This window comes from Protopterus annectens, chromosome 1.part0, assembly GCF_019279795.1.
Source record: "Protopterus annectens isolate FY-2018-M chromosome 1.part0, PAN1.0, whole genome shotgun sequence".
Classification (NCBI taxonomy): domain Eukaryota; kingdom Metazoa; phylum Chordata; order Ceratodontiformes; family Protopteridae; genus Protopterus; species Protopterus annectens.
The window spans coordinates 1,060,243,311-1,060,269,383 of NC_056725.1; the positions used below are offsets into that span (position 1 = coordinate 1,060,243,311).

Here is a 26,073-nt window from a genome sequence, read left to right on the forward strand (position 1 = left end):
TTTGCACCTCTGGTCATCAGAAAATGTTATTAGATGTTGAAGTTGACCCACTTGCAGCATCACTCTGAACTGTTCTGCTGCTCAGAGAAAGATTTTAGTAGTCCGAGAGTTGGTACTTGGCAGAATGCAGCCTTGTAGATACACATGACTAGTGTTTTGTTGAAGTGTGATTATACTGTAGTGACGTTACCTCACACTTAATGTTCTCTGTTAGGCACATAAATTCATTCCATTGTTGTTATGCAGGAGCAGCTATGTTGTGCTTGTTCATAACGGAGCATTTGCCTTTTGAGCCTGACTGGGGCCCTTATTTTCCCTGAGTACATTGTTATCCTCTTCCTTTTCCTTCCCTGTCTTTGTTGAATTTAATATATATATATATTTTTTTGGCAAACGGAATAAAAAAGTGATGCTGAGCCTTAAGCTTTTGTAGTTTAAAGGGAGAGCCTTAAATTCGGACTATACAGTGGCCTTCACTGACCCTGACACTTTTTCCACTTGTGATAGAGTCTTTGAATTTTGTGTAATGTAGTCTAAGGTCAGAAAGTTTTTGGAGAAACATTGTATTAATCCATCCATGTTGTGACTATGTTCAGAGCAGGAAAAAGAGCTGCCCCTGATGATCATGATGGTGTCATCTTGGCAATAAAAGTATATGCACATATGGCAGGAGAGTGCGGTTAGACTGGGGCTGGTAGGGTGCACTGAGGAGTCCTATGCATAAAGGTAAACAGGATTAGGTCACAGAACAGATGACTCTGTAGTGTGAAAGCAGACTAAAAGTCTTCTATGTCTGGTTTAAAAAGCAAAACTGACCCAAAAAAGGTAAGCATCTTGGGTTATCAGCACTGTTGGCAGCATTTGGTTTGTACCTCTTTAAAAGTGACATCGTTATTATAGCATAATGGAATATGACTGTCACACAGTGAGCTGATGTTGACAAGCACAGGAGGGCTTATTTTGTTTGGGGTGGTACATTTCCTCCTGTTTCATAATATGTAGAAGTGGAACATGGTGGATTGGTATTACTATCATACACTGTGACCTGAAGCTCATATGTAAGGTAAGAACCTGATATTGTCATTGCATTTTATCCATTGCAGTGCATTACCTTTTCAGACGCGTTGTAGTTGTCGATAAATTTAGATTCAGTAAATAGTTAAGCAGTTTTTATTTTTAATTTCACATTTCATAATTTTTTTCATACAGACCAGCAAAACCCAGGAACCAGGATGGTGAAGATTCTAAGCAAGTAATACTCTCTGAAGATGGACCAGATTTGAATATTAAACCCATAGGAAAAGTTGCTGACCGAATTTCCTTATTTGAACAAAAAAATACTAGCCACAAAAAGATTGAAATATGTGCTACCAAAAACATTTCTGTTCCTCAGACAACATATGTCGGTAGAGTCACGCTTCAGATGAACAAACAGGTTAAGGAGAATATGCACTCTGAAGCAGACAAAATGGGTAACCAAAACACAACGCCAACCTCTTTAGAATTTGATATACAACCTCAGGCTGCTTCTGCAGATTCACATGTACCTGAAGCAGAAAGGGCAGACAAACCGGAGATGAAAGATAATGGTATCAAAAACAGTGGATCCATTCAGGGTGATGGTGTGAGTTTGACTCTTCCATTACAGGAATCAAGCTCTGATGTTAAACAAATTGTTTCCGAGTTACCTGAAAAGAGAGAGGAGGAAAGTATGTCAGTTGATGGCCGTTGTCCTACAGATAGCATTGAGGTCCTTTCATCTGCAGTAATAGCAAATGAGGTTTTGCATAATGAAAATCTTGATGGTAGGACAGACTTAACAGAAAAAACAGTCATTTTAGCAAATGCCAAGAAACCCGATGATACTGGGCAAGGAATGTTGCCACATTTGGTTGCTTCAGAAACAGGTGGTGGTTTGCTTCATATAGTAAAGTCAGCTGAGATTACAAGTGTTAGAGAGATGGGCAAGGTCACAACACCAAGCGGATCTTCAGTTTGCGAAATGCAGGATAGGGAGACTACGGTTGAGCATTTGGAAAAGAGCAGCACCCAACAAAGTGAATTTGTTCATGTTCCATCAGCTGGACTCTATTCTTCTGAGATGCAGCCAGTTGAACAAAATATGCAAGGACCCGAAAACATTAAAATAAAAACTTTAGTCTCAAATGAAAGCACTTCTGTTGAGAATCCTTCACCCTTTCAGTCAAGTGCACAAAACATGTCAAAAGAATCCGATGCAACAACCTCGTTACAGTTAGTTCATGGCAGTATTGATTCTTTTCAGACTGTGGTAAAGGAAACGCCTTCTGTTTTGCAGAATACTGAAAATATAAAAAGTCCACAAGTTACGTTTGTGTTAACCCTAAATGAGGAGGTACCCAACATTCAGGTAGGTGAGTCAAAACTGTTTACAACAACACAGTCCATACACAGCATTACTGAAGTCGCACAGAAAGAGGACAAAGTGGCTGTTTCAGTTTTGCCTGTTGTGGAGCAAAACACAATTCCAGAACATAATTTAAGTGCAGGTATTTCTCAAGGAACAGAAACAGCAACAGTTAAGGCACACACTAATAATCTGGATGCAACTAGTACTGGAGATGTACATACTGTAAAAGAAGGAAGCCAAAGCCTACAGCACAATATCATTTCCTCTGTAAATGATGACAGGCCAGACTTTCAGGAAATAAAAATAAATAGGAGTCATCCTGACTTTTCAGAAGAAATAAAAGCTGTAACTGATCAGCAGACAGTACTGGCCCCATCGTTAAAACACGATCCAGTTACATCAGAAAGTTTTCAGACAGGCTTGCCCACAGAGGTACCATTTGTTCAGAGTGATGATGGCGCACACACTGCAGCAGGGAGTGCAGCATTTTCTACTTTGTTAAATAGCAAAGACGTGACAGGACATAATCAGAGTGCATTGGTAACTTCTTTAGATGAGAATCCACCTATCACACTTGTACAGGCCTTAACTGCAGAACATGGTCCTTGTGATCCTGTTAAAATGGCAGCAAACAAAACTATGTCTTCTGGACTTCAGAACACTGAAATCCATGTTTTAACTGTAAGTTCTAATTCACCAAGTTCTCAAACAGTAGAAACAAAACTGGTTTCAGCAGTAGAAATAGTACAAAGTCTAGCTGAGTCAACTCCCAGTGTAGCAAATGAAGTGGTACAACCTGAGTTTAAGAACACAGAAGTAGAAAAGGATCAGCAGAGTGGACAATTTCAGTTTGGAAACCACAATGTATCTAGTCAAGCAGCAGAAGTAAAGCTGGTTGGGTCAGCAGAGCAAGTTAACAATCCACCTGAATTGCAACAGATTGCATCCAATGAAGGGTTGCCATTGGACATTAAGAATGTGGGAGAAGTAAAGGACCATACAAATTTAGTGATTACATCTGTAAAGCAAGATGTGCGTAGTCTTCAGGAGGTGGAAACAGAGCAGCCTGCAGCAGTACATGCTGACAATTCATGTGATGTGCCACAAATAGCAACAAAGGACATTGTATCTTCAGGTCTTCAAAGCTTTGTAGACCAGATTCCTTCAAATAAAGACACGGATTCCAGGCTCCCCTTAGAGGAAAAGCTCTCAGCAGGGCTGGTGGTTGAGAGTCCTGATGCCACCTTGAATGCTGTGAAAAATGTTTCGTCTGTTAATGTGACAAATACTGATAAAAAGTTAGAGCTGCATCAAAATGTATTGGGCCCATCTTTGAAACAGGATGCTCCTAGTTTTCGTGAAGTAGGATTAAAGTCCCCTTCAGAAAAGCCATTAGTTGACAGTCTTCCTCATACCAAACAAAATGAAGATATCTCAACATCTTTAACAATAGAACAAAATCTCTCTAAATCAGGAATGAATAACATTGTTGTAGGGACTGAGCTGCAGAACAAGAAAAGCAAAGATCAGGCTGAAGATGCGTTCATTTCATCTGTACAGCAGGATGCACTTATTTCCCAAGAAGATAAGATGAAACCATCTCTTAAAACTGGACAGAGTAATGTGAGTTCTGAGCTGGCAGCACAGCCAGCGATGTCTCAGTTGGCTATAGCACAGAGTATCCCTTCCAACCAGGTATTTAAAAAAGAAACCACATCTACTGGTGCTCAGTTCCAGAGCTTAACTTCCACGCAAACTACAAAGAAGGTAGCTTTAGAAAGCGCAAAGAACCTGACAGAGAAGGACAGTATTACAAAGTTAACTATCCATGGAAAAGTCAATGAGCAACTAAAAACTGATGTCTTGTCACCTAAACCTGTAGTACAGCAAAATGTGGCATCTTCCACAAGTACTGTGAAACTTCCAAATCTCCCTGGACCTATTACAGCAAGTCCTAGTAAAGGCCAAGGTGGGCAATTAAATGTGTCCTCTTCCAGTGAAGATGGCTCCTCTGATGCTTCAGACATTGAACGTTTTGCTGAAATGATCCGCAAGTTGGAAAGTCCAATCAATCTTTCACAGATAAGAGTAAGAGGTCCTAAAACACATGTGCCACCACCACCATTTGCTATGCCCCCAATTCAGGAAGACAGATTTGAAAAAGTTTTTGACCCTAGCAGCTTCACGTTTGGGTTGGGAAAGAGCCTCTCCACAGACTCTTCACCATCGTTATTGTTCAAAAAACAAGGCATCCCAGATGCAAAGCCCAAACTAAAGACTAGACGCACACCTGCTCAAAGCATATTGTTTAAGTCTGTGCAGGGTTTAAACACAGGAGCAGACACAGTGGAGGCAGAAGCAGATTCTAATGAAACAGATAATGATGGCCCATCAGATTTTGCAGTAAAAAGATCTCGCTTAGAGCAGAGTGCAATTTACAAAAATTTTAAGCTGCCTTCTAGTACGTTATCAAGCTTAACATTCTCCACCAGGAATCAGAGTGACAGTGTTTCTGAATCGACTAGCTCCGTGTCCCCAGTGTCACCAAACGAACCAGGTTTGACAAGTACACCCAAGACGCCTTCCTCTTTAGAAAATGGTATCGATAGTCCATCTGTTTTCACACCAGATGTTTCAAAGGCAGCTGATTTTAAATTCCCATTGCCATCATTCCCAGAACTAAAGCTGCCAAGTTACTTGGAAAAGTACCTTAAACCAGCTGATGAAACCGAACAGAAACATTCAGAGGCAGAGTTTCAACATTCCATTCAAGGTGTGTTAAGTCCACTAGAAAACATCTCACGATTGCAAGCACCAGGTTCAAAGAATGGTGGCACAGAATTTATGGGCAGTCCCACATCAAGCTTGCTTGAATCTAACTTTCCTTTTTTCGATGCATCTGCTGCAATAGTCCAGGTAAATGTTCCCTCCCTCTCTTAAAATGTGCCATTTGAGCGTGTACATGTATACATTATGAATGTGATATGTACAATGTGATTTTAAAAGATAAATACCAATTTGCAAGTATAACTGAGTGGTAGCCATTGTCATTTATTTGCTGATAAGTCAGTTCTGCTTCCAGGTAAAATAAATCTCCAGTCATTTTAAGCTTTCCAGGTTATAAGAGTTTTAAATATTAAACTCAGCTAGACATGCACTTCAGTTTTAATACATGAGTGTAGTTAACGCCTTTTAAAATGAAAGAAGTCATTTCATTAATTATTTGGGAGAGAAAAATGTCATGAGAAGTATTTCTGTTATACAGAGGACTTGAAAATCTTGTAAACATGTGGGTCATAATTGTTGTACACAATACTTTGCTCATAAATGCTTGTGAAAGCTCTTAAAAAAAAATGAAATTGTCTTGAAAGTCTTTTGGCTTTTCCCGGTTAGGAGTCGCCACAGCAGAACTCCGGTCTGCTAATGATTGGTAGTGGGTTTTTATGGTGCCGAGTTGCCAGCCCAACACCCAGCCTGTAAAGAAGGAACATCCATTCACGCACGCAACCTACCTGCATGTGTTTAGACGTCACTCTACCCCAGAGAGGACATGCAGACTCCACACGGATTTGCTTTACCTGTTGAGAGAACCTACTGTGTAGAAATGGTAACCTGGTTGCAAATGTTGAGAGCTTTTATTTGTTTGCATGAAACGCCATGTTTTGTTGACTTTGTATTAGCAGCACTCCTGACTGGAGAAGTTTATTTCCTCTTCTGATGGGAGGCAGTTTTGTAAAAAGTAGTTCATTGTCAGTATGGGATCTCCTCCAGACTACATTACTAGGTATTATTCCCAGCACTGGTAGGTTGTCTTAGAGGGCTGGAATTCAGCAGACAGTTTTCAGCTGTCTTGTCCTGAAAGGTAATGGGCTTTAGCTGTGCATACTACTGGAAGCTGAGAAGACTTAGTTGCACTGTCCAGGAGTGTTTTAACCTGCCCATAATGGCTCCTTAAGATGGCCAGGTGTGGGAGCATTCATGTGTTAGCAGTTTGCTTAGATACATTAATATGCACTAGTCTGGCATGGGTTGGTTATTAAAATTTAAAATCCTCAGTATACCCAGTCTAGAATGGCTACTACATTCCACATGGTAAGAGAGAATGATTACAGTGCCAGCAGTTTATAGGGAGTGGAAAGAACACCATTGTTGTAGCAAGGACAGCTTTCTGCCCAAAGTCTGGGAGACACAAAACGAGTCCTACAGCTATAAAAATAGTGTGATTGCCAGAGAAACTGACTCTTGAAAATCACAGTTGTGCCATTCTAGTATTTTTGCTGCCCTTTCTGACATTGAGATTCTTGTAGTGAATATTCCAAGGTACTGTAACCACAGACTTGGTGTATAGTCTTCATGTTTGCAGTTTCAGTTTTGCTGTTCCAAGGATCACATTTGTGGACCTTGGAATTTGAAAAGAAAGTAGAAGAGGCCATTAAGTGATGTCTGATAATGGTCTGGCAGCTCAAGTAAAAATGTATTGGTATACAAATACTGGAGCATATGCTGTTGATCAGTCTGGGTTAACAGTGTATGAATGAAGCACAACGTTACCTTTAAAGTTAGTTTGTATCATTGTTGAGCGGTTTTGATATCTTTATGTTTTACATGTGAGCTACGTCTTATTTATATGCTTTGTCAGTCCCTGGATGTTTGTCATGTCAAGACAGGTTAAAAATTGTCCTTTACTTGCTGGCCTCTGGAGCATTTTGTTTATGCGCTTATTTATCTTTTAAGTAATAAATTGTAGAACATTTCTTTTGGTAATGTGCATCTGATATGCCATTAGACTCATAAGGAGCACCTCCTTTTTCATTTAGTTCTTTCCTGCCATTATATAGGACTGAACACACTGCTGCTTTTAGAGTTTTTATGACAGTTGTGATGCAGTTTCATCATTCTTCTGATGACAATGGTGCTAGAAAAATATAGTGATATGTTTTATTCGTGACTGTGGCCACTAAATGGCCCAACAAGCTAAGCATATGATAGTCAATGTATTTAGCACCTGCTCATAATATGAGCACTTGCATTTGTTAACAGAAGATTAACAAAACCACTTGTGTTAGCTGGCAAAAGACCCATAATGAGGGAAACCCTAAACTTATGGGTACTTACCATAATGCTAAATCTGTAATTCGAGCTCTAGCAGCAAGAACTGACAAGACGTGTACCATGGGTATAAGTACTGATTTGCATTTAAAAACTTTCCCATGTTGCAGACTGCTTTTGCTCCACAATGCATTGATTTCTGCTGCCTCTCCACTACTTTTCCAGTGCTGGGTTTGTCTAAGCTTTCTTATATTGTCTTATAAGCAGCTCCATTCAACTTTTCTTCCTGAGACTGCTCTGAAAATGGAAAATGTAATCCATACAGATTTTCTTGGTATTCAAAAACTAATAAACAAGGAAAAAAACTTCCAAGTCCTCACCGAGAAAATCTGTGATACAGCTGAATTTGTAATTGTGGCTTCAGATGGTTATGCTTTGTCAGACTTGGTATGTTTACCTAATGATGTGTTTTTTACTTGTTTTGTGATTCATCTTCTGGCTTCTGGAATATGTCGTTACTAAGATTTATTCAGCATATTATGTTTATTTTGTTAAACTTTTTTCATGAATGTGTACCTCCTTGGTATGTTGTAAATGACTACATATATGCTTCTTGTCTACTTTAATCTGCTTCTGTGTTTATCATTATGTGCTGTAACTATAAGTGTATTAATTGAAGCTCATTTTGTTTGCCAAGTAAGCATTTCTCTTATGGACTTTGCTTAAAATGGGACTTCCAGGTACTCCTGGTTAGCAATGGGACTTCCAGGTACTCCTGGTTAGCAATGCAGTAGATAAGTAAATATTAGTTTGAAAACACCTTGGTACTATTGCTTCAATTTCGAGGAAGACTAGTTTGGTGTTGTACACCCCCCACATGAACATGTGCTCATGAAATTCTTCGTGTTTCACTGTTGCAGTCATCACATTTGGGTTATCTGCCTGCAGGTAGCCCTCAGCCGACCTGAATACCAGAGTCTTGGGATTTCTGCTTGGGATGCTGTCGCTTCTTCCATGATGTCAGGTCGTCGGGGGTATAAAACATGTAGCTGACACTATTACCATCAGTGTTTCTTGACGTGTGGTGCCCGAAGCAGAAACAGTTCACAAGTGCCGGTCGGCCGACTCCTGAATTTTCATTTTCGAGTTTCAGACCTGAAGTCTACTAAAAGATAAGTTCCCCGTTGGGGATCCTTTTTTCTTGCTCTAACCAATGTCAGAAAAAAATTAATTGTCTTGCCTGTGGAAAGCAAATACCTTATAGAGATTTTCATTCTTACTGCGTCAACTGTTTAGGCCCAGACCATGACATACCTCGCTCTCTGTTTTGTACCTTGTTCAATGCCCGAACTATTCGTCGGGCTATTTTTGTAGTTAAATACTATCGCTCTCGATCTCTGTACTCCGAAATGGCTTCGTTAAGCGCTTCGTTAAGCCATCTAACTACTAATCTTCCAAAAAAATGTTAGGATAAAGATGGACTGCATAGGTCCAAAACTGCAGACGATGCTTCCGTTAAGATAGTCCCCAGTTTGCCGGAACTCAGTGAGGCGCTTTCACAGCACCTGATACCCGCTTCTACAGATTCGCAGGCCTCTACTGAGACCCACTTGGAGTCCAGTATGCTAAGAGAGGCTTCTTCGACTATGGAACCTGCGGATGTCTCTACCTTGGATGGGTCTGGAGCCGCTGTGCAGGCACCGGCTTCTGAGGGTGTATTCAGGCCTACCGATTTTCTTTTTAAACGGACAACTTCGTTTCAAGCCAAAAATACCAAATTCCTCAGGCCTAAAGTTCGCACTACACCTAGGAACCCTATGACCAAAGCGCATTCTCAGGCCCACATGCCTCAAGAACAAATGATTTAGAATGGCTCAAGACCTTGTTACCTTAATTAGGGGAAGCCAGCCTTCCCCATCTGAGACCTAGAACTGACTTTTTCTGATTCTTCTGATCAGGAATCTGATATCTCTGTTCCTTCTGACTACCAGGACATACCGTTATCTACCTATGAGGATTCTGATGCAGAGGAATCCTTTTCCTCTGCTTCCCCTCCAGAAGATTTTTCTTTTGGTGAAACCTTGCATACCCTTAGGGAGCATTTCTGCTGGGAAAGCCAGGACTATTCTCAGTCCAAAACTAGACTCTCGGAATTTTTAAACCTGCCTCAGCACAGGCCCTCTAGCTATCCCTCCTGTTCTGGAGATTGTAGATGATGTTTTCTTGGAATCCAGCCTTACCCCGGATACTTTGCCTCCAACTCCCAGGAAACCTGACAGGTGCCTCCAGCTCCCAGGAAACCTGACCGGTACTATAGAGTACCTGACTCCCACAAATTCCTTTTCAAGAATCATACTGCGGATCCAGAGACCATTTCCCAAGGGCCAAAAGGCATTAAGGCTACTACTGCCAAAAATCCTACCCCTTCTGACAGGAATTCTAGGGCTTTAGACAGATGGGGTAAGAAGGTATACACCTCTGCTACTCTGGCCATTAGGGCTTTAAATTGCCAGTTTCATATCTTAAAGTATCAGCAGCATATTATGGGGTTAACTAAACAGAAAATGATGTTGATTCTTGACTGTGCAGAACACAAAGATTTACAAGAGTTGATGCATTCTGCTGACCAAGTTGGTAAACATACTTTGCAGTGTGGTTTTGATGCTTTAGAAGCATCTTGCAGGGCTGCTGTCACTCGGTCTGTACTTAGAAGGTATGCTTTGCTTAAAGAACAAAATTTGCCAGATCATGTAAAAGCAAAATTACTGGATGCACCCTTAAACCAAGAGCGCCTATTTGGCAATAAAGCAGAAATTTTCCTCCAAAGTATGAAGGAAAAAGCTAACTCTATGCAAACTGTTAAGAGTTCTTACAAGTACAGCCACCTAGATTCAGTGGGCATTGGCCTTCAAAGAATGTGTCCTTTCCAGTACCTTCCAGGCCTTCGCAGTCCAAACCCAGGGGCAGCAGAACACCAAGACTTCAATCTCAGGTTATGCACAGATCTAAGCAGTGGAGTGCTGCCACATCCAAAGCAGAGAGTAGTAAGCCAACCCCCTATGGTAAAATTGCATAATGACTTATCCTTAACTCCTCCTAGCCTTGCTCAACTACTTGCACCTTTAGGAGGAAACCTTGCCCTGCATGCAAAAACTAGGAATACATTACCCAAGACAAATGGGTTTTAAACATTGTTTCCCAAGGATACAGATTCCACTTCCACTAACTCCCAACCCTAAGTGGATGGCGGGCAAGTACTCTGTCTCCTCAGCATCAAGGCTGTTCAACCTGTCCCAGAAGAACAAAGGGGACAAGGCTTTTATTCAAGACTGTTCCTGGGTCCCAGAAAAGAAAACTCCTGGCGTCCTATCCTGAATCTGTCTATTCTCAACACCTTTCTGGTAGTTAAAAAAAATTCAAAATGCTAACTCTCCAACAGCTGCTTCCTGTGCTAGCCAAGGATTCCTGGCTGGCAACCCTAGACCAAAAAGAAGGTTACCTGCACATCCCCATAAGGGAATCTTTCAGGAAATACCTACACTTAAGGGCAGGCTGTATGCACTAGCAGTTCTCTGCACTTCCCTTTGGCTTATATACTGCGCCCAGGGTATTCACAAAGTGCCTAGCTCCAGCCATTGCATTTTGCAGGCAGAGAAGTGTTCAGATTTACCCATACATGGACGATTGCCTGAATCAGGTGGAAAGTCAGGGCTTGCTATTACAGCACCTGACATTTGTAAAGAGACTTCTAACTTCACTGGAGTACACCATCAACGAAAAGAAACTGCACGTAGTACCCTGCCAACAGATTGTATTCCTGGGAGCAAGCTTGAACACAACTTCCCAGATGGCATTCCTCACTCCAGAGAAACAAATTTATTTGACAACCTACTGGCCACAAAAGCCCAGCTATCTGTAAGGAAAATACTGCAAGCTCTGGGGTTCATGGCCTCTTGCGTTCTGTTAATTCTATATGCAAGACTGCATATGAGGAAACACCAATGATATCTAAAAAGTCTATGGTGTCAGCATTCTCAGGACCTGGAAACAATAATTCCCATCATTCCTTGTCTAAGGGCAGAGTTCCTGTGGTGGGCAGAGGCCTGGAACCACAACAATGGACTCAGTTTCACTTTGCCCCCTGCCGCCCAAACCCTAACAGACTCAGACTATGCATGGGGGTCACACATGGCAGGGCACTGCATTCAGGGCAAATGGAACCCAAAGTAGATGCACCTGCATATCAATAAAAAAGAAATGTTAGCTGTACAGAATGCTCTGACAGCCTTCAAAGACCTCATTCTTCCAGGACAACTATTGATAAAGATAGACAACACAGTTATGTGGTACATAAGCATCGAGAAACTAATTCCTACCCACTCTGCAGACTAGCCATGGCTCTGTAGAACACAGCCTTGAGTAGTCAAGTACTACACTTACAAGCTCAGTTCCTGCCAGGCAAACTAAATTCACTGGCAGACGACTTAAGCAGAAACCTCAAAGACACACAAATGGAAACTGGCACCCATAATATTCAAGCTTTTGAGGAACAGATGGACATCAGAGGTGGACCTGTTTGTCTCCCCTCAGAACTATCAGTTGAACAAATACTGCACCAGAACTCCCCACAGTCAAGCTTGGAAAGTGGATGCCCTGTCCTTTACTTGGGAAAGCCTCTCAGTCTATGCCTTTCTCCCTCTGTCTCTTCTCTCGAAGGTTCTACTAAAGATCAAACAGGACAAGCCAAGGACAATCCTGATTGCACAAGACTGGCCTCGCCAGCACTGTTACCCACTTTTGCGCAGTCTGACAGTGTTACAACCATGGCACCTGTGTCCAGGCGCCTTCCCTGCTGTCCCAGCAGGCGGACCAGATTCTGCACCCTCAGCTTCAAACCCTGAATCTTGCAGCTTGGCTAATCCCCTGAGCTCACTTCCAGCAACCCTCAGTAAGCAGGTGCTGGATGTCATTCTTGAGGCAAGGAGGCCTACTACTAGAAAACCCTTTTCAGAAAAGTGGAAAAGGTACTGTTCTTGGAACCAATCTCAGAGGATGGGCACAACATTGCCCAGCTTACCTTATATACTAGATTACTTAACAGAAATACTCTACAAGGGCCTATCTTTCTCTTCAATTAAGATTCATGCCTCAGCCATCTCAGCTTATTATAATACTGAGCCCACCCCTCTTCTCTCATCCTCTGGTAAAACAATTCCTTAGAGGGGCCAAAATTTTAACCCCACCCCCCAGGAGAGCTCCCACTACAGCCTGGGACATTAACTTTGTATTGGAAAAACTTCTCTTCCCCCTTTGAACCGGCTGTTACAGCAGAGTTGAAATTCTGTCTTGGAAAACAACTTTACTTCTAGCCATCACTTCAGCAAGAAGGGTGTCTGAACTGCAGGCCCTTATGGCAGTGGAGCCCTTCATTATCTTCCATGCGGACAGGGTTTCCCTCAGGACTAACCCATCTTTTATGCCTAAGGTGATGTCTAGTGTGGCTTTAAACCAGTCCGTTCATTTGCCTACTTTTTTCCCTAATCCTCAGAATAAAGGGGAAAGGATACTGCATTCTCTGGACGTGCACAGACAGCTTAGATTCTATTTGGACAGGACTAAGCCTCTCAGAAAATCTGACCAGCTGCTAGTCAGCTTTGCTGCAGGGGCAGAGGGGAAGGCCATTTCAAAGCAAACCATTTCCAAATGGATAGCACACTGCATCCATTTCTGCTACAAGCACCATGGAAAACCTACCCCACAGGGGATAAGAATACATTCCAATAGGGCTGCATCTACTACTTCTGCATTTCTCAGAGGAGTTCCTACCAGGGACATCCTGGAAGCTGCAACCTGGAGTTCTATACATACTTTCACCAAGCATTACCACTTGCCTATCTTTTCTAAATCCAGAGCAGTCTTACAGGGCCTGATTGCCAGCCCTAATGCTTCTTAATCTACCTCCACCCTTCTTTAGCTTTGGGAATAAACCCAAATGTGATGACTGCAACAGTGAAAAATGAAGGACATAGTACAGTTGTGTACACTTACCATAAATGTAGATGTCCGAGTGTATTCACTGTTGTAATCCTGGTTACCCTCCCTCCAGCTCCCTGATTGTCTTTGCCTTCACTTATCCTTTTTGGTTTGGCATATCTTATACTATGTGTATTTGCTTTTTGCTGGGGGTGTTCCACACCATATAATTGCTTCGTATTGTGGGCGCAGCTGACATCTGGGGCAAGAAAAACTGATCTAATGCCATCAGCTGCATGTTTTATACCCCTGACGACATGGAAGAAGCGATGGCATCCAATGCAGAAATCACAAGACTCTGGTATTCAGGCTGGCTGAGGGCTACCTTCAGGCAGATAACCCAAATGTGATGACTGCAACAGTGAATACACTCTTAACATCTACATTTATGGCAAGTGTACACAACTGTACTTTCTTCACTCTAGTTATTAATGGCTTGAGGTATACACCTCTGCTACTCTGGCCATTAGGGCTTTAAATTGCCAGTTTCATATCTTAAAGTATCAGCAGCATATTATGGGGTTAACTAAACAGAAAATGATGTTGATTCTTGACTGTGCAGAACACAAAGATTTACAAGAGTTGATGCATTCTGCTGACCAAGTTGGTAAACATACTTTGCAGTGTGGTTTTGATGCTTTAGAAGCATCTTGCAGGGCTGCTGTCACTCGGTCTGTACTTAGAAGGTATGCTTTGCTTAAAGAACAAAATTTGCCAGATCATGTAAAAGCAAAATTACTGGATGCACCCTTAAACCAAGAGCGCCTATTTGGCAATAAAGCAGAAATTTTCCTCCAAAGTATGAAGGAAAAAGCTAACTCTATGCAAACTGTTAAGAGTTCTTACAAGTACAGCCACCTAGATTCAGTGGGCATTGGCCTTCAAAGAATGTGTCCTTTCCAGTACCTTCCAGGCCTTCGCAGTCCAAACCCAGGGGCAGCAGAACACCAAGACTTCAATCTCAGGTTATGCACAGATCTAAGCAGTGGAGTGCTGCCACATCCAAAGCAGAGAGTAGTAAGCCAACCCCCTATGGTAAAATTGCATAATGACTTATCCTTAACTCCTCCTAGCCTTGCTCAACTACTTGCACCTTTAGGAGGAAACCTTGCCCTGCATGCAAAAACTAGGAATACATTACCCAAGACAAATGGGTTTTAAACATTGTTTCCCAAGGATACAGATTCCACTTCCACTAACTCCCAACCCTAAGTGGATGGCGGGCAAGTACTCTGTCTCCTCAGCATCAAGGCTGTTCAACCTGTCCCAGAAGAACAAAGGGGACAAGGCTTTTATTCAAGACTGTTCCTGGGTCCCAGAAAAGAAAACTCCTGGCGTCCTATCCTGAATCTGTCTATTCTCAACACCTTTCTGGTAGTTAAAAAAAATTCAAAATGCTAACTCTCCAACAGCTGCTTCCTGTGCTAGCCAAGGATTCCTGGCTGGCAACCCTAGACCAAAAGAAGGTTACCTGCACATCCCCATAAGGGAATCTTTCAGGAAATACCTACACTTAAGGGCAGGCTGTATGCACTAGCAGTTCTCTGCACTTCCCTTTGGCTTATATACTGCGCCCAGGGTATTCACAAAGTGCCTAGCTCCAGCCATTGCATTTTGCAGGCAGAGAAGTGTTCAGATTTACCCATACATGGACGATTGCCTGAATCAGGTGGAAAGTCAGGGCTTGCTATTACAGCACCTGACATTTGTAAAGAGACTTCTAACTTCACTGGAGTACACCATCAACGAAAAGAAACTGCACGTAGTACCCTGCCAACAGATTGTATTCCTGGGAGCAAGCTTGAACACAACTTCCCAGATGGCATTCCTCACTCCAGAGAAACAAATTTATTTGACAACCTACTGGCCACAAAAGCCCAGCTATCTGTAAGGAAAATACTGCAAGCTCTGGGGTTTATGGCCTCTTATTCTGTTAATTCTATATGCAAGACTGCATATGAGGAAACACCAATGATATCTAAAAAGTCTATGGTGTCAGCATTCTCAGGACCTGGAAACAATAATTCCCATCATTCCTTGTCTAAGGGCAGAGTTCCTGTGGTGGGCAGAGGCCTGGAACCACAACAATGGACTCAGTTTCACTTTGCCCCCTGCCGCCCAAACCCTAACAGACTCAGACTATGCATGGGGGTCACACATGGCAGGGCACTGCATTCAGGGCAAATGGAACCCAAAGTAGATGCACCTGCATATCAATAAAAAAGAAATGTTAGCTGTACAGAATGCTCTGACAGCCTTCAAAGACCTCATTCTTCCAGGACAACTATTGATAAAGATAGACAACACAGTTATGTGGTACATAAGCATCGAGAAACTAATTCCTACCCACTCTGCAGACTAGCCATGGCTCTGTAGAACACAGCCTTGAGTAGTCAAGTACTACACTTACAAGCTCAGTTCCTGCCAGGCAAACTAAATTCACTGGCAGACGACTTAAGCAGAAACCTCAAAGACACACAAATGGAAACTGGCACCCATAATATTCAAGCTTTTGAGGAACAGATGGACATCAGAGGTGGACCTGTTTGTCTCCCCTCAGAACTATCAGTTGAACAAATACTGCACCAGAACTCCCCACAGTCAAGCTTGGAAAGTGGATGCCCTGTCCTTTACTTGGGAAAGCCTCTCAGTCTATGCCTTTCTCCCTCTGTCTCTTCTCTCGAAGGTTCTACTAAAGATCAAACAGGACAAGCCAAGGACAATCCTGATTGCACAAGACTGGCCTCGCCAGCACTGTTACCCACTTTTGCAGTCTGACAGTGTTACAACCATGGCACCTGTGTCCAGGCGCCTTCCCTGCTGTCCCAGCAGGCGGACCAGATTCTGCACCCTCAGCTTCAAACCCTGAATCTTGCAGCTTGGCTAATCCCTGAGCTCACTTCCAGCAACCCTCAGTAAGCAGGTGCTGGATGTCATTCTTGAGGCAAGGAGGCCTACTACTAGAAAACCCTTTTCAGAAAAGTGGAAAAGGTACTGTTCTTGGAACCAATCTCAGAGGATGGGCACAACATTGCCCAGCTTACCTTATATACTAGATTACTTAACAGAAATACTCTACAAGGGCCTATCTTTCTCTTCAATTAAGATTCATGCCTCAGCCATCTCAGCTTATTATAATACTGAGCCCACCCCTCTTCTCTCATCCTCTGGTAAAACAATTCCTTAGAGGGGCCAAAATTTTAACCCCACCCCCCAGGAGAGCTCCCACTACAGCCTGGGACATTAACTTTGTATTGGAAAAACTTCTCTTCCCCCTTTGAACCGGCTGTTACAGCAGAGTTGAAATTCTGTCTTGGAAAACAACTTTACTTCTAGCCATCACTTCAGCAAGAAGGGTGTCTGAACTGCAGGCCCTTATGGCAGTGGAGCCCTTCATTATCTTCCATGCGGACAGGGTTTCCCTCAGGACTAACCCATCTTTTATGCCTAAGGTGGAGTCTAGTGAGGCTTTAAACCAGTCCATTAATTTGCCTACTTTTTCACCTAATCCACAGAATAAAGGGGAAAGGATACTGCATTCTTTGGACATGCACAGAGAGCTTAGTTTCTGTTTGGACAGGACTAAGCCTCTCAGAAAATCTGACCAGCTGCTAGTCAGCTTTGCTGCAGGGGCAGAGGGGAAGGCCATTTCAAAGCAAACCATTTCTAAATGGATAGCACACTGCATCCATTTCTGCTACAAGCACCATGGAAAACCTACCCCACAGGGGATAAGAATACATTCCAATAGGGCTGCATCTACTACTTCTGCATTTCTCAGAGGAGTTCCTACCAGGGACATCCTGGAAGCTGCAACCTGGAGTTCTATACATACTTTCACCAAGCATTACCACTTGCCTATCTTTTCTAAATCCAGAGCAGTCTTACAGGGCCTGATTGCCAGCCCTAATGCTTCTTAATCTACCTCCACCCTTCTTTAGCTTTGGGAATAAACCCAAATGTGATGACTGCAACAGTGAAAAATGAAGGACATAGTACAGTTGTGTACACTTACCATAAATGTAGATGTCGAGTGTATTCACTGTTGTAATCCTGGTTACCCTCCCTCCAGCTCCCTGATTGTCTTTGCCTTCACTTATCCTTTTGGTTTGGCATATCTTATACTATGTGTATTTGCTTTTTGCTGGGGGTGTTCCACACCATATAATTGCTTCGTATTGTGGGCGCAGCTGACATCTGGGGCAAGAAAAACTGATCTAATGCCATCAGCTGCATGTTTTATACCCCTGACGACATGGAAGAAGCGATGGCATCCAATGCAGAAATCACAAGACTCTGGTATTCAGGCTGGCTGAGGGCTACCTTCAGGCAGATAACCCAAATGTGATGACTGCAACAGTGAATACACTCTTAACATCTACATTTATGGCAAGTGTACACAACTGTACTTTCTTCACTCTAGTTATTAATGGCTTGAAAGATCTCAAGCAAAAATGGTATATTTTCAAGGGCGAACTGTTGGGTGAAATATTTTGTGCTGCTAATGGGCTTCCATGAGGAACACTTTTAAGGCCAAGATGCCCACTGAATTATAGTTGGCAACCTTATTTTCTGTGCAGCATATCACTATTTTGTAATACTGAGTTGGCAGGATCCACTGTTGATATTCGTCGACACTTGGGTCATTCTACTGTGATGATAAAAGATACCAAGGCTACATTTATACTAGGCTAATTACAACAAATCCTTTACAAACCTAGCTAAGCTTTTCAGATGTGTCCGGAAAGCTTGTTTTTGGTGCCCTAGAGGTTTCTTTTAAGAGTTATGTTTTAATAGTTATATGTAAGCTAGAGCATGTTAGACAAGTATTTATTATATGCTGCCTCTGTCTATTAGAGACACAGGTGCCATACCCAGGAGTGAATTTACAATTTCCCATGTACTGGTCTAGTTAATGCTTGAATATAATTAGTGAAGAGCTCTGTTTCACAAGTATAGGAAGTCTGTTCCAGAGAAGGGATATTCTCTGAGACATACCTGTCCCTCTGCAAAGTTCTGTTTAATTCTCAGGCATGGTTTAAGTCTCTGGATGAGTTTGCTCTGGTGCTGTTTGTTTTGTGGATATGCAAAAGGTTTTTCAGAGCAGGATCCAAGTGTGCCTTGTATGCCAGCATAGATTGCCCCTCAGTGATCTTTAGGAGACTCAGTATAGGGATAAGGCTTTGAGGCGATCCTTAAAGGACATGTTTTTACGCCCTGTACTTTTTTTTTTTTTTTTTTTTGTGAAGAACTTCTGTGGACATTCCAGATGTTCATGTTTCACTGTTGCAGTCATTACATTTGGGTAATCTGCTGGCAGGTTGCCCTCAGTCAGCCTGAATTCCAAAGTCTTGGGTCCTGCGTCAGTTTCTGTCTTCTCTTCCATGACGTCAGGTCATCGGGGGTATAAAACATGCAGCCAGCGCCATTTTCTTTAGTCTTTCTTGCAGCGTGGTGCCCGAAGCAGAAGCATTTTGCAAGTGCCGGTCAGCCGACTACTGAAATATTCGAGTTTGAGTTTCAGAACCGAAGTCTTCATTAAAGCTAAGTACCCCGTTGGGGAAACTTTTTTTCTTGCTTTTTACCGATGTCAGAAAAAGTTAATAATTGTAATATTTGTGGGAAGCAAATGCCTCATAAGGATTTCCATTTATACTGTATTCCTTGCCTAGGCCCTGATCACAACGTGCCTGGCTGTCGGTTTTGTGCTAGATTTAACCAACGCACTATTAAGCATCTGTATATTTTTACATCAAAGTCTTTTGGAAACAGATTTAACTACCCAGAAATGTCGTCAGATAGCAATTCGACTACCGGAGTACATAAAAAACGCAAAGAAAAGGACAGAGAAAGGCAGTCGAGATCCAGAACCAACAACGAAGCTTCTCCTAAGCCAGTCGCTGGTTCGCCGGTACTCAGTGAGGTGCTTTCGCAGCCCCTGATACCCGCTACCTTCGAGTTGCAGGCCTCTACCGACACCCATGTGGAGTCCGGCATGCCGCAAGATACTCAAGGTATTGGATCGACAGATGCATCTCCCTCAGATGGGTCCAAAGCCGCTGAGCAGGCACCGGCTTCTGTGGGTGTGTTCAGACCTCAACATTTGTATATCAAACGGACGACAGCTGCAAAATCAAAGACAAAAGCAACTTCTAAAACTAAAAAAACGACGCATGATCCACGTGCACAGGCCTCTATGCCTAAAAAACAGATTATCAAAATGGCTGAAGACCTTATTACCTTGATCAGGGGTACCCATCCCCCTCCAGATAAGAGGCCTAGGGAAGACACCTTTCAGATCAGGTTTCTATTTCTACTGATTCCTCTTCTGATCAGGAATTATCTTTACCTCCCACTGAGGATTCTGATGCTGAGGAGTCTAATCCATCTGCATCTCCTCCTGAGGATTATTCATTTGGAGAAACTTTGCATACTTTGAGGGAGCATTTCCACTGGGAGAGTCACGACTTCTCAGAATCAAAAAAGAGGTTCAGGGATTTCCTCCTTCTCCCTCAGCACAAGCCTTTGGCCATTCCCCCTGTTTTAGACATTGTGGATGATGTGTTTTCGGAGTCAAGCTTGACACCTGACTCCTTACCTCCGGCTCCCAGTAAGCCTGACAGATATTACAGGGTCCCTGACTCACATAAATTTTTATTTAGAAACCTTGCTGCTGATCCTGAAACTATTTCACAGGGTCCAAAGGGAGTTAAGGCCTCAACAGCAAAAAATCTTACCCCCTCTGACAGAGATTCAAGGGCACTGGACAGATGGGGGGAAAAAGGTTTATACATCTGCAACCTTGGCAATCAGGGCCCTAAACTGTCAATTTCAAATGTTTAAGTACCAACAACATGTTATGGGATTGCTGAAACAGAAAATGATGTTGATTTCAGAATGTGCAGAAAATAAAGAATTGCATGAATTATTGCATGCAGCTGAACAAGTTGGAAAGCATACCTTACAATGTGGTTTTGATTCTTTAGAGGCCTCCTGCAGGGCCGCAGTTACTGGATCTGTGATTAGGAGGCATGCCTGGTTAAATGATCATGTTAAAGCTAAATTGCTAGATGCGCCTTTACAGCATGATTCTCTGCTTGGTATTAAGGCAGAAGAGGTTTTAAAGAAAATGGAAGACAAAGCTAAGTCTATGCAAACTGTTAAAGACTTCTTACAAGTGCAGCCACCAAGATTCTTGGCCTAAAAATAATTGGTCCTTTCCTGTGTCAGACAGAGCTCAAAGGGGCAAATCCAGATGCCCTAAGGGTTCCAGATACCAGGCGCAAGACTCGTACAGGTCAAAGCAACGGGACGCATTCACCTCCAAATCTGGAGGAAATAAAGCGCAAACCTAGAGAAAGCAATCCCAATGACTTCCCTCTGCCTACACCAAGCACTTATCTTTTGGCAGCACCCATAGGGGAAAATTTGCACTTTTTGCTCAAAATTGACAGTTAATAACCCAGGACAAGTGGATACTAAACATGGTATCACAGGGATACAGATTCCATTTCCACACTCTGCCAATGGCAAATGGTTGGCCAGATCTGCCAAAAAATCAATGGGCAGAGGCGCAGAAACAGGTTACATCCCTCATGGATATGGGGGCCATTAGTACTAGAACAGGAAAAAGGACAAGGTTTTTACTCAAGACTGTTCTTGGTACCCAGAAAGGACGAGGCCTGGCGACCAATACTGGATTTATCGATTTTGAACACCTACCTGGACATTCCAAAATTCAAAATGCTGACTGTGCAGCAGCTTCTGCCCATGCTGGGCAAGAATGCTTGGCTGGTGACTTTAGACCTAAAAGAGGCGTACCTGCATGTCCCAATAAGACAGTCATGCAGAAGATACCTCAGATTCAAGGCTGGCTTAATGCATTACCAATTCTCTGCACTGCCCTTTGGCTTATCTACTGCACCCAAGGTCTTAGTGCCTGGCACCAGTAATTGTATTTTGCAGACAAAGAAGTATACAAATATATCCTTACTTGGACGACCGTCTCATTCAAGCAGAGAACAAGGACACTATTCTTCGACACCTGGCATTTGTGAAAAGGCTTCTAACATGCCTAGGGTACACAATAAATGAAAAGAAACCACAAATGGTACCCTCTCAAAAGATAACATACTTGGGTGCAAGCTTGAATACAACTGCCCAGATGGCTTACCTCACGGCAGACAAACAAAGGCAACTGACTACTTACTTCAAACTGATGGCAACAAAAACCCAGTCTTCTGCAAGACAAATTCTGCAGGCTCTGGGCTTCATGGCATCCTGCTAATTCCATATGCAAGACTGCATATGAGGAAACTTCAATGGTATCTAAAAAGTTTATGGAGTGAACATTCACACAGTCTGGAAACAATGATTTCTCTCATTCCGTGCCTGCATCAGGAGTTTCTGTGGTGGGCAAAGGCCTGTCACCAAAACATGGGACGGCCCTTCTCTCTACCTCCTGCCAGCCAAACCTTAATAAACAGACTCATCAGATTATGCCTGGGGGGGCACACATGACAGGAAGATGCATGCTACTTCAGCAGCCTTTCTCAGAGGAGTAAAAATCAAAGACATTCTAGAGGCTGCTACTTGGAGTTCTGTTCACACCTTTACAAAGCATTACCATTTGCCTCTCTACTCTAAGTCCAGGGCAGGCTTTGCCACTGCAGTGCTGCAGGGCCTTATAGCCGCACATAATGCTGTTTAGCTCCAGCCTCCCAACCATAGCTTTGGGATTCTACCCTAATGTAATGACTGCAACAGTGAAACACGAAGAACATAGTACAGTTGTGTACACTTACCATAAATGTAGATGTTCGAGTGTATTCACTGTTGCAGTCCAGGTTACCCTCCCGCCATCCCCCTGTCATTCTACAGTTTATCTTTACTTCCCTCTCTTCTACAACCTATGTGGTGTATTTGCTTGTAGATGAAGGTAAAGTTTATATTGATGCATGTATATAGATATATAGATATATATATATATATATATATATATATATATATATGTGTGTGTGTATATATATATATATATATATATATATATATATATATATGTATATATATATATATATATATATATATATATATATATATATATATATATATATATGTATATATATATATATGTATATATAATATTGCTACCTCTTTGGGGGCACCTGACATCGGGGGCATGAAAAACTAAAGAAAATGGCATCAGCTGCATGTTTTATACTCCTGACGACCTGACATCATGGAAGAGAAGACAGCAACCGACGCAGGACCCAAGACTTTGGAATTCAGGCCGACTGAGGGCAACCTGCCAGCTTTTACAGTATTTTTCTAGAACCCACAGGCATCATTGGAGACTCTTATTCTGCCATAAGCACTAGCCTTAGCAGTAGCATTCTGTTAGATCCCACCAGTCACTTCTGACCATTGTACAGGGACCATGGATCTTGGCATTTTCTAGTGGGGTATGGTTAATTTTCATGAGTTCACAGTACTTCTAATTTCTGTCCTGGCCACTATCATCCAGTGATGGTCAAACAGAGATTCTTCCTTCACAAGTTGGAGGGGTTTGCAATAGTCGTGGAAGCAAGGACAAGGGAGATTATAGCCAGCCACCATCACATATCACATCCCCTTTTCTTCCCCATTTCATTCTCCCTTATTGCATTATATATGATGTACCCCATTATACAATGACCCCCCCCATTAATATTCAAAAACGTGCGCGCTGATTGGTCAGCGTGCACGTTGTAAATCAGTTATAGTAATGGAAAAAAGGTCCGGTTGCCCGGACTTTTTCCATTACTATAACTCTTTTTTTTAAGCAACGGAGAAGGCAAGATCTCCGTTGCTTCATACTGTCTCGCTATGTTAAACGAGTTTAACATAGCGAGACAGCTTTAAAAAAAAGCAACGGAGATTCTCCGTTGCTTTTTTTAAAGCTGTCTCGCTATGTCAAACTCCTTTAACATAGCGAGACAGTTTGTAAAAAGCAACAGAGATTTTGCTTTCTCCGTTGCTTTTTTCAAAACTGTCTCGCTATGTTAAATGGGATTAACATAGTGAGACAGCTTTAAAAAAGCAAAGGAGATTCTCTGTTGCTTTTTTTGAAGCTGGCTCGCTATGTTAAACCCATTTAACATAGCGAAACAGTTTGTCAAAAGCAATGGAGATCTTGCTTTCTCCGTTGCTTTTGCCCACAGCTCTGATGTACTGTGTAGGCATATGCATGCACAGTACATCAGAAATGCCGCAGAATACCAGGCAGCTGCGGAAGGGCAGCAAGGTGGCATTATACAATGTCATTATTTGAAAAAAGTAATTATTTTTTTTCTTAAATAATGTCATTGTATAATAGCAATAACCCACTTCTGGGTGTGGGTAATGCTGGATTTACCCATGGTTGGCTTTGTTTGGCCACTCTGGCTTTGCCCTTGTGACCGAACCACACCAACCGTGGGTAAATCCAGCATTACCCACACCCAGGCATGGGTTATTGCTATAACACACAGGCAAGGCAAGGAAGGAGGTACAAATGCTTCTCAAAAAAGTCTAGAGCTGGAAACTCTCCATTCATTGTCAGTCTGAACACAGAAATGACATTGCTTTGGCTCTGAGAGTGAGGATACTTATCTGGGTATTTGTGCTTTTTGTGGAACTCTGTGGCCAGCTGCACTGTCCCAATCACCTGTTTCCAGAGGACAGTGCTTTACTGATAGTGCAGTGCATTTGACTACAGAGGCCTTATACCCTCATGCATCTTCTAATGGCATTAGTCCTCATTCAACAGGATAAAAAGTTGTGGGCCCTCTCCTTCATCTGGACCAGTTGCAGATTTTTATGGTGAATGCTTTGCTGGTGGTTTGAGGCTACCCAGCTGTACTATTTCCATACATAGGACAAATGGGGCCCACTAGAAAGGGGATTTCACTTCAGCCTGCTGAAGCCAAGACTGATGTTTAATGTATGCATCACTTATGCAGTCACTACAACTCTTGAAGCTTTTGTCACAAAAGGCTTGATACCAGGCCTGATAGATCTTTGCATAGTTTCCTTCTTTGACATGCAGACGTCTGTATCTGTAGGGTGTCGTCACATTCCCAGTATAAGAGTGGGGTCTGCCTATACCATCTATAGTTTCTTGCTTCAGTACAGTTTGCATTGTGTATAGACATTCAGTCCAGGGTTCCTGACCATTCTTCAAGAGCTGGCTGATAAGAAACCTATTAAGGAACCCTTTTCCCTTCTTAGGTGTTCAACTTGTATGCTAAGATGAGAAAAATTCCCAGTTTGTGAATATCCACCCAGGCAAAAAGTATATGTTTGTGGCAGGCAAATTCCTCATGAAGATTGTCGTACCTGGTGCATATTTTGTTTGGGCCCCAGTAAGGCATTACCACTAGTGGAATCTGTATTAATTTTCTTAGACTGACCCTAAGATAAGGGGAACCAGCTCTCCAAAACTGCCAAGACAGGAAATTGCTAGAGGCTTTTTGCCAGCAGGCTGCCATGTTGCATGGTAGTCAACAATCTCAAGCCTCAGGCATTCTACTCGAAGAATTATGATGTGCAGAAGTGCCCTGAAAAAAGGAAAAATGGGATGCAGCTTTAGGCTTGCTCAAGTCCGCACGGGCTCAAGGATGTCAAAGCTAGAGAGGCACTACTACTGCCCCTGGTCTTGGCATCTGTAACTCTGAGGTCTCTGGCAGTGCTCTTTTGAATACAGCTAGATCAGTATAATGCAACATGTTCTCCTAAACCACAGTTTCTGCATCTGTTGCCAATCTAATGCCTCACCATAGGTGCCTGATTCCAGTTGTTTTTTACTGGTCAAGGGAGAAGATAGCTTGTGTTTGGGTCATCTGAGTGAGAATATCTTTGGTCTTAAGGTGGCGTCCCAGAACAGACCGCCACATAGCTAGCTCTTCCAAGGTGATCGATCATCTTCTCTAAATTGAGCACTGTGGCATCTGAGTCCCTTGTGTACTACTTACTCATCAGGTTCCTTGCCTTTCTCCATCTCTGACAGCAGGCAAGTCCTCATATCTATTCGTCTTTCAGTATGCTTCTACTCTGAATTGTTATATGCTTGCGACCTAAGCTGGACCACCTGTTGGTGTTGGAGGTCTCACCTTAGAAAAGGGAGTTCTCCTACAAAGGAGTGCAAATCCATAGATTCAGAGGAGGAAGAGGGAGGACTATGTAGTTTACAAAGAGTTTTTCCCATCTAGGTTGTAACATTGGTATGGAGGACACCTTGTGCTTTGCATCACCACCAGATGATGTCCCACTTGTTTGGTATCCTGTGCCTGATAAATATTTCAAATGCAAAGCAAGATTTCTCAAATGCCTGGAAACATTACACAGACCTTCTAGGATTCGACTGTTTGGAACTTGTTGCTTTTCCCCCAGTTTTAGAGGTTTAGCAGGATACTATTTTAGCAGCATCCCTGGAATTGGGCTGTTAGAAAGCTGAACCGGTTGTGTAGCATCCACAATTCCTGCAGATATCAAGTACCCCACTGCAGATCCATCAGAGTTCTAAGAAAGCCATGGATATATTTTTCAGTTAATTGAGAGAGTACAATTTGGACTGCTTTGAGACG

At 42.6% G+C, this 26,073-nt stretch overlaps 1 protein-coding gene across 2 annotated transcripts in view; it reads left to right on the top strand.

Annotated features, from left to right (window-relative positions):
- The window catches only part of LOC122796436, a 2,401,740-nt gene that overhangs the window by 1,551,472 nt on the left and 824,195 nt on the right, over positions 1–26,073 (top strand). For both annotated transcript variants that reach the window (XM_044064916.1, XM_044064908.1), the window contains exon 4: positions 1,210–5,305. In XM_044064916.1, coding sequence (XP_043920851.1) covers positions 1,210–5,305 — 4,096 coding nt within the window. The remainder of the gene's footprint in view (positions 1–1,209; positions 5,306–26,073) is intronic.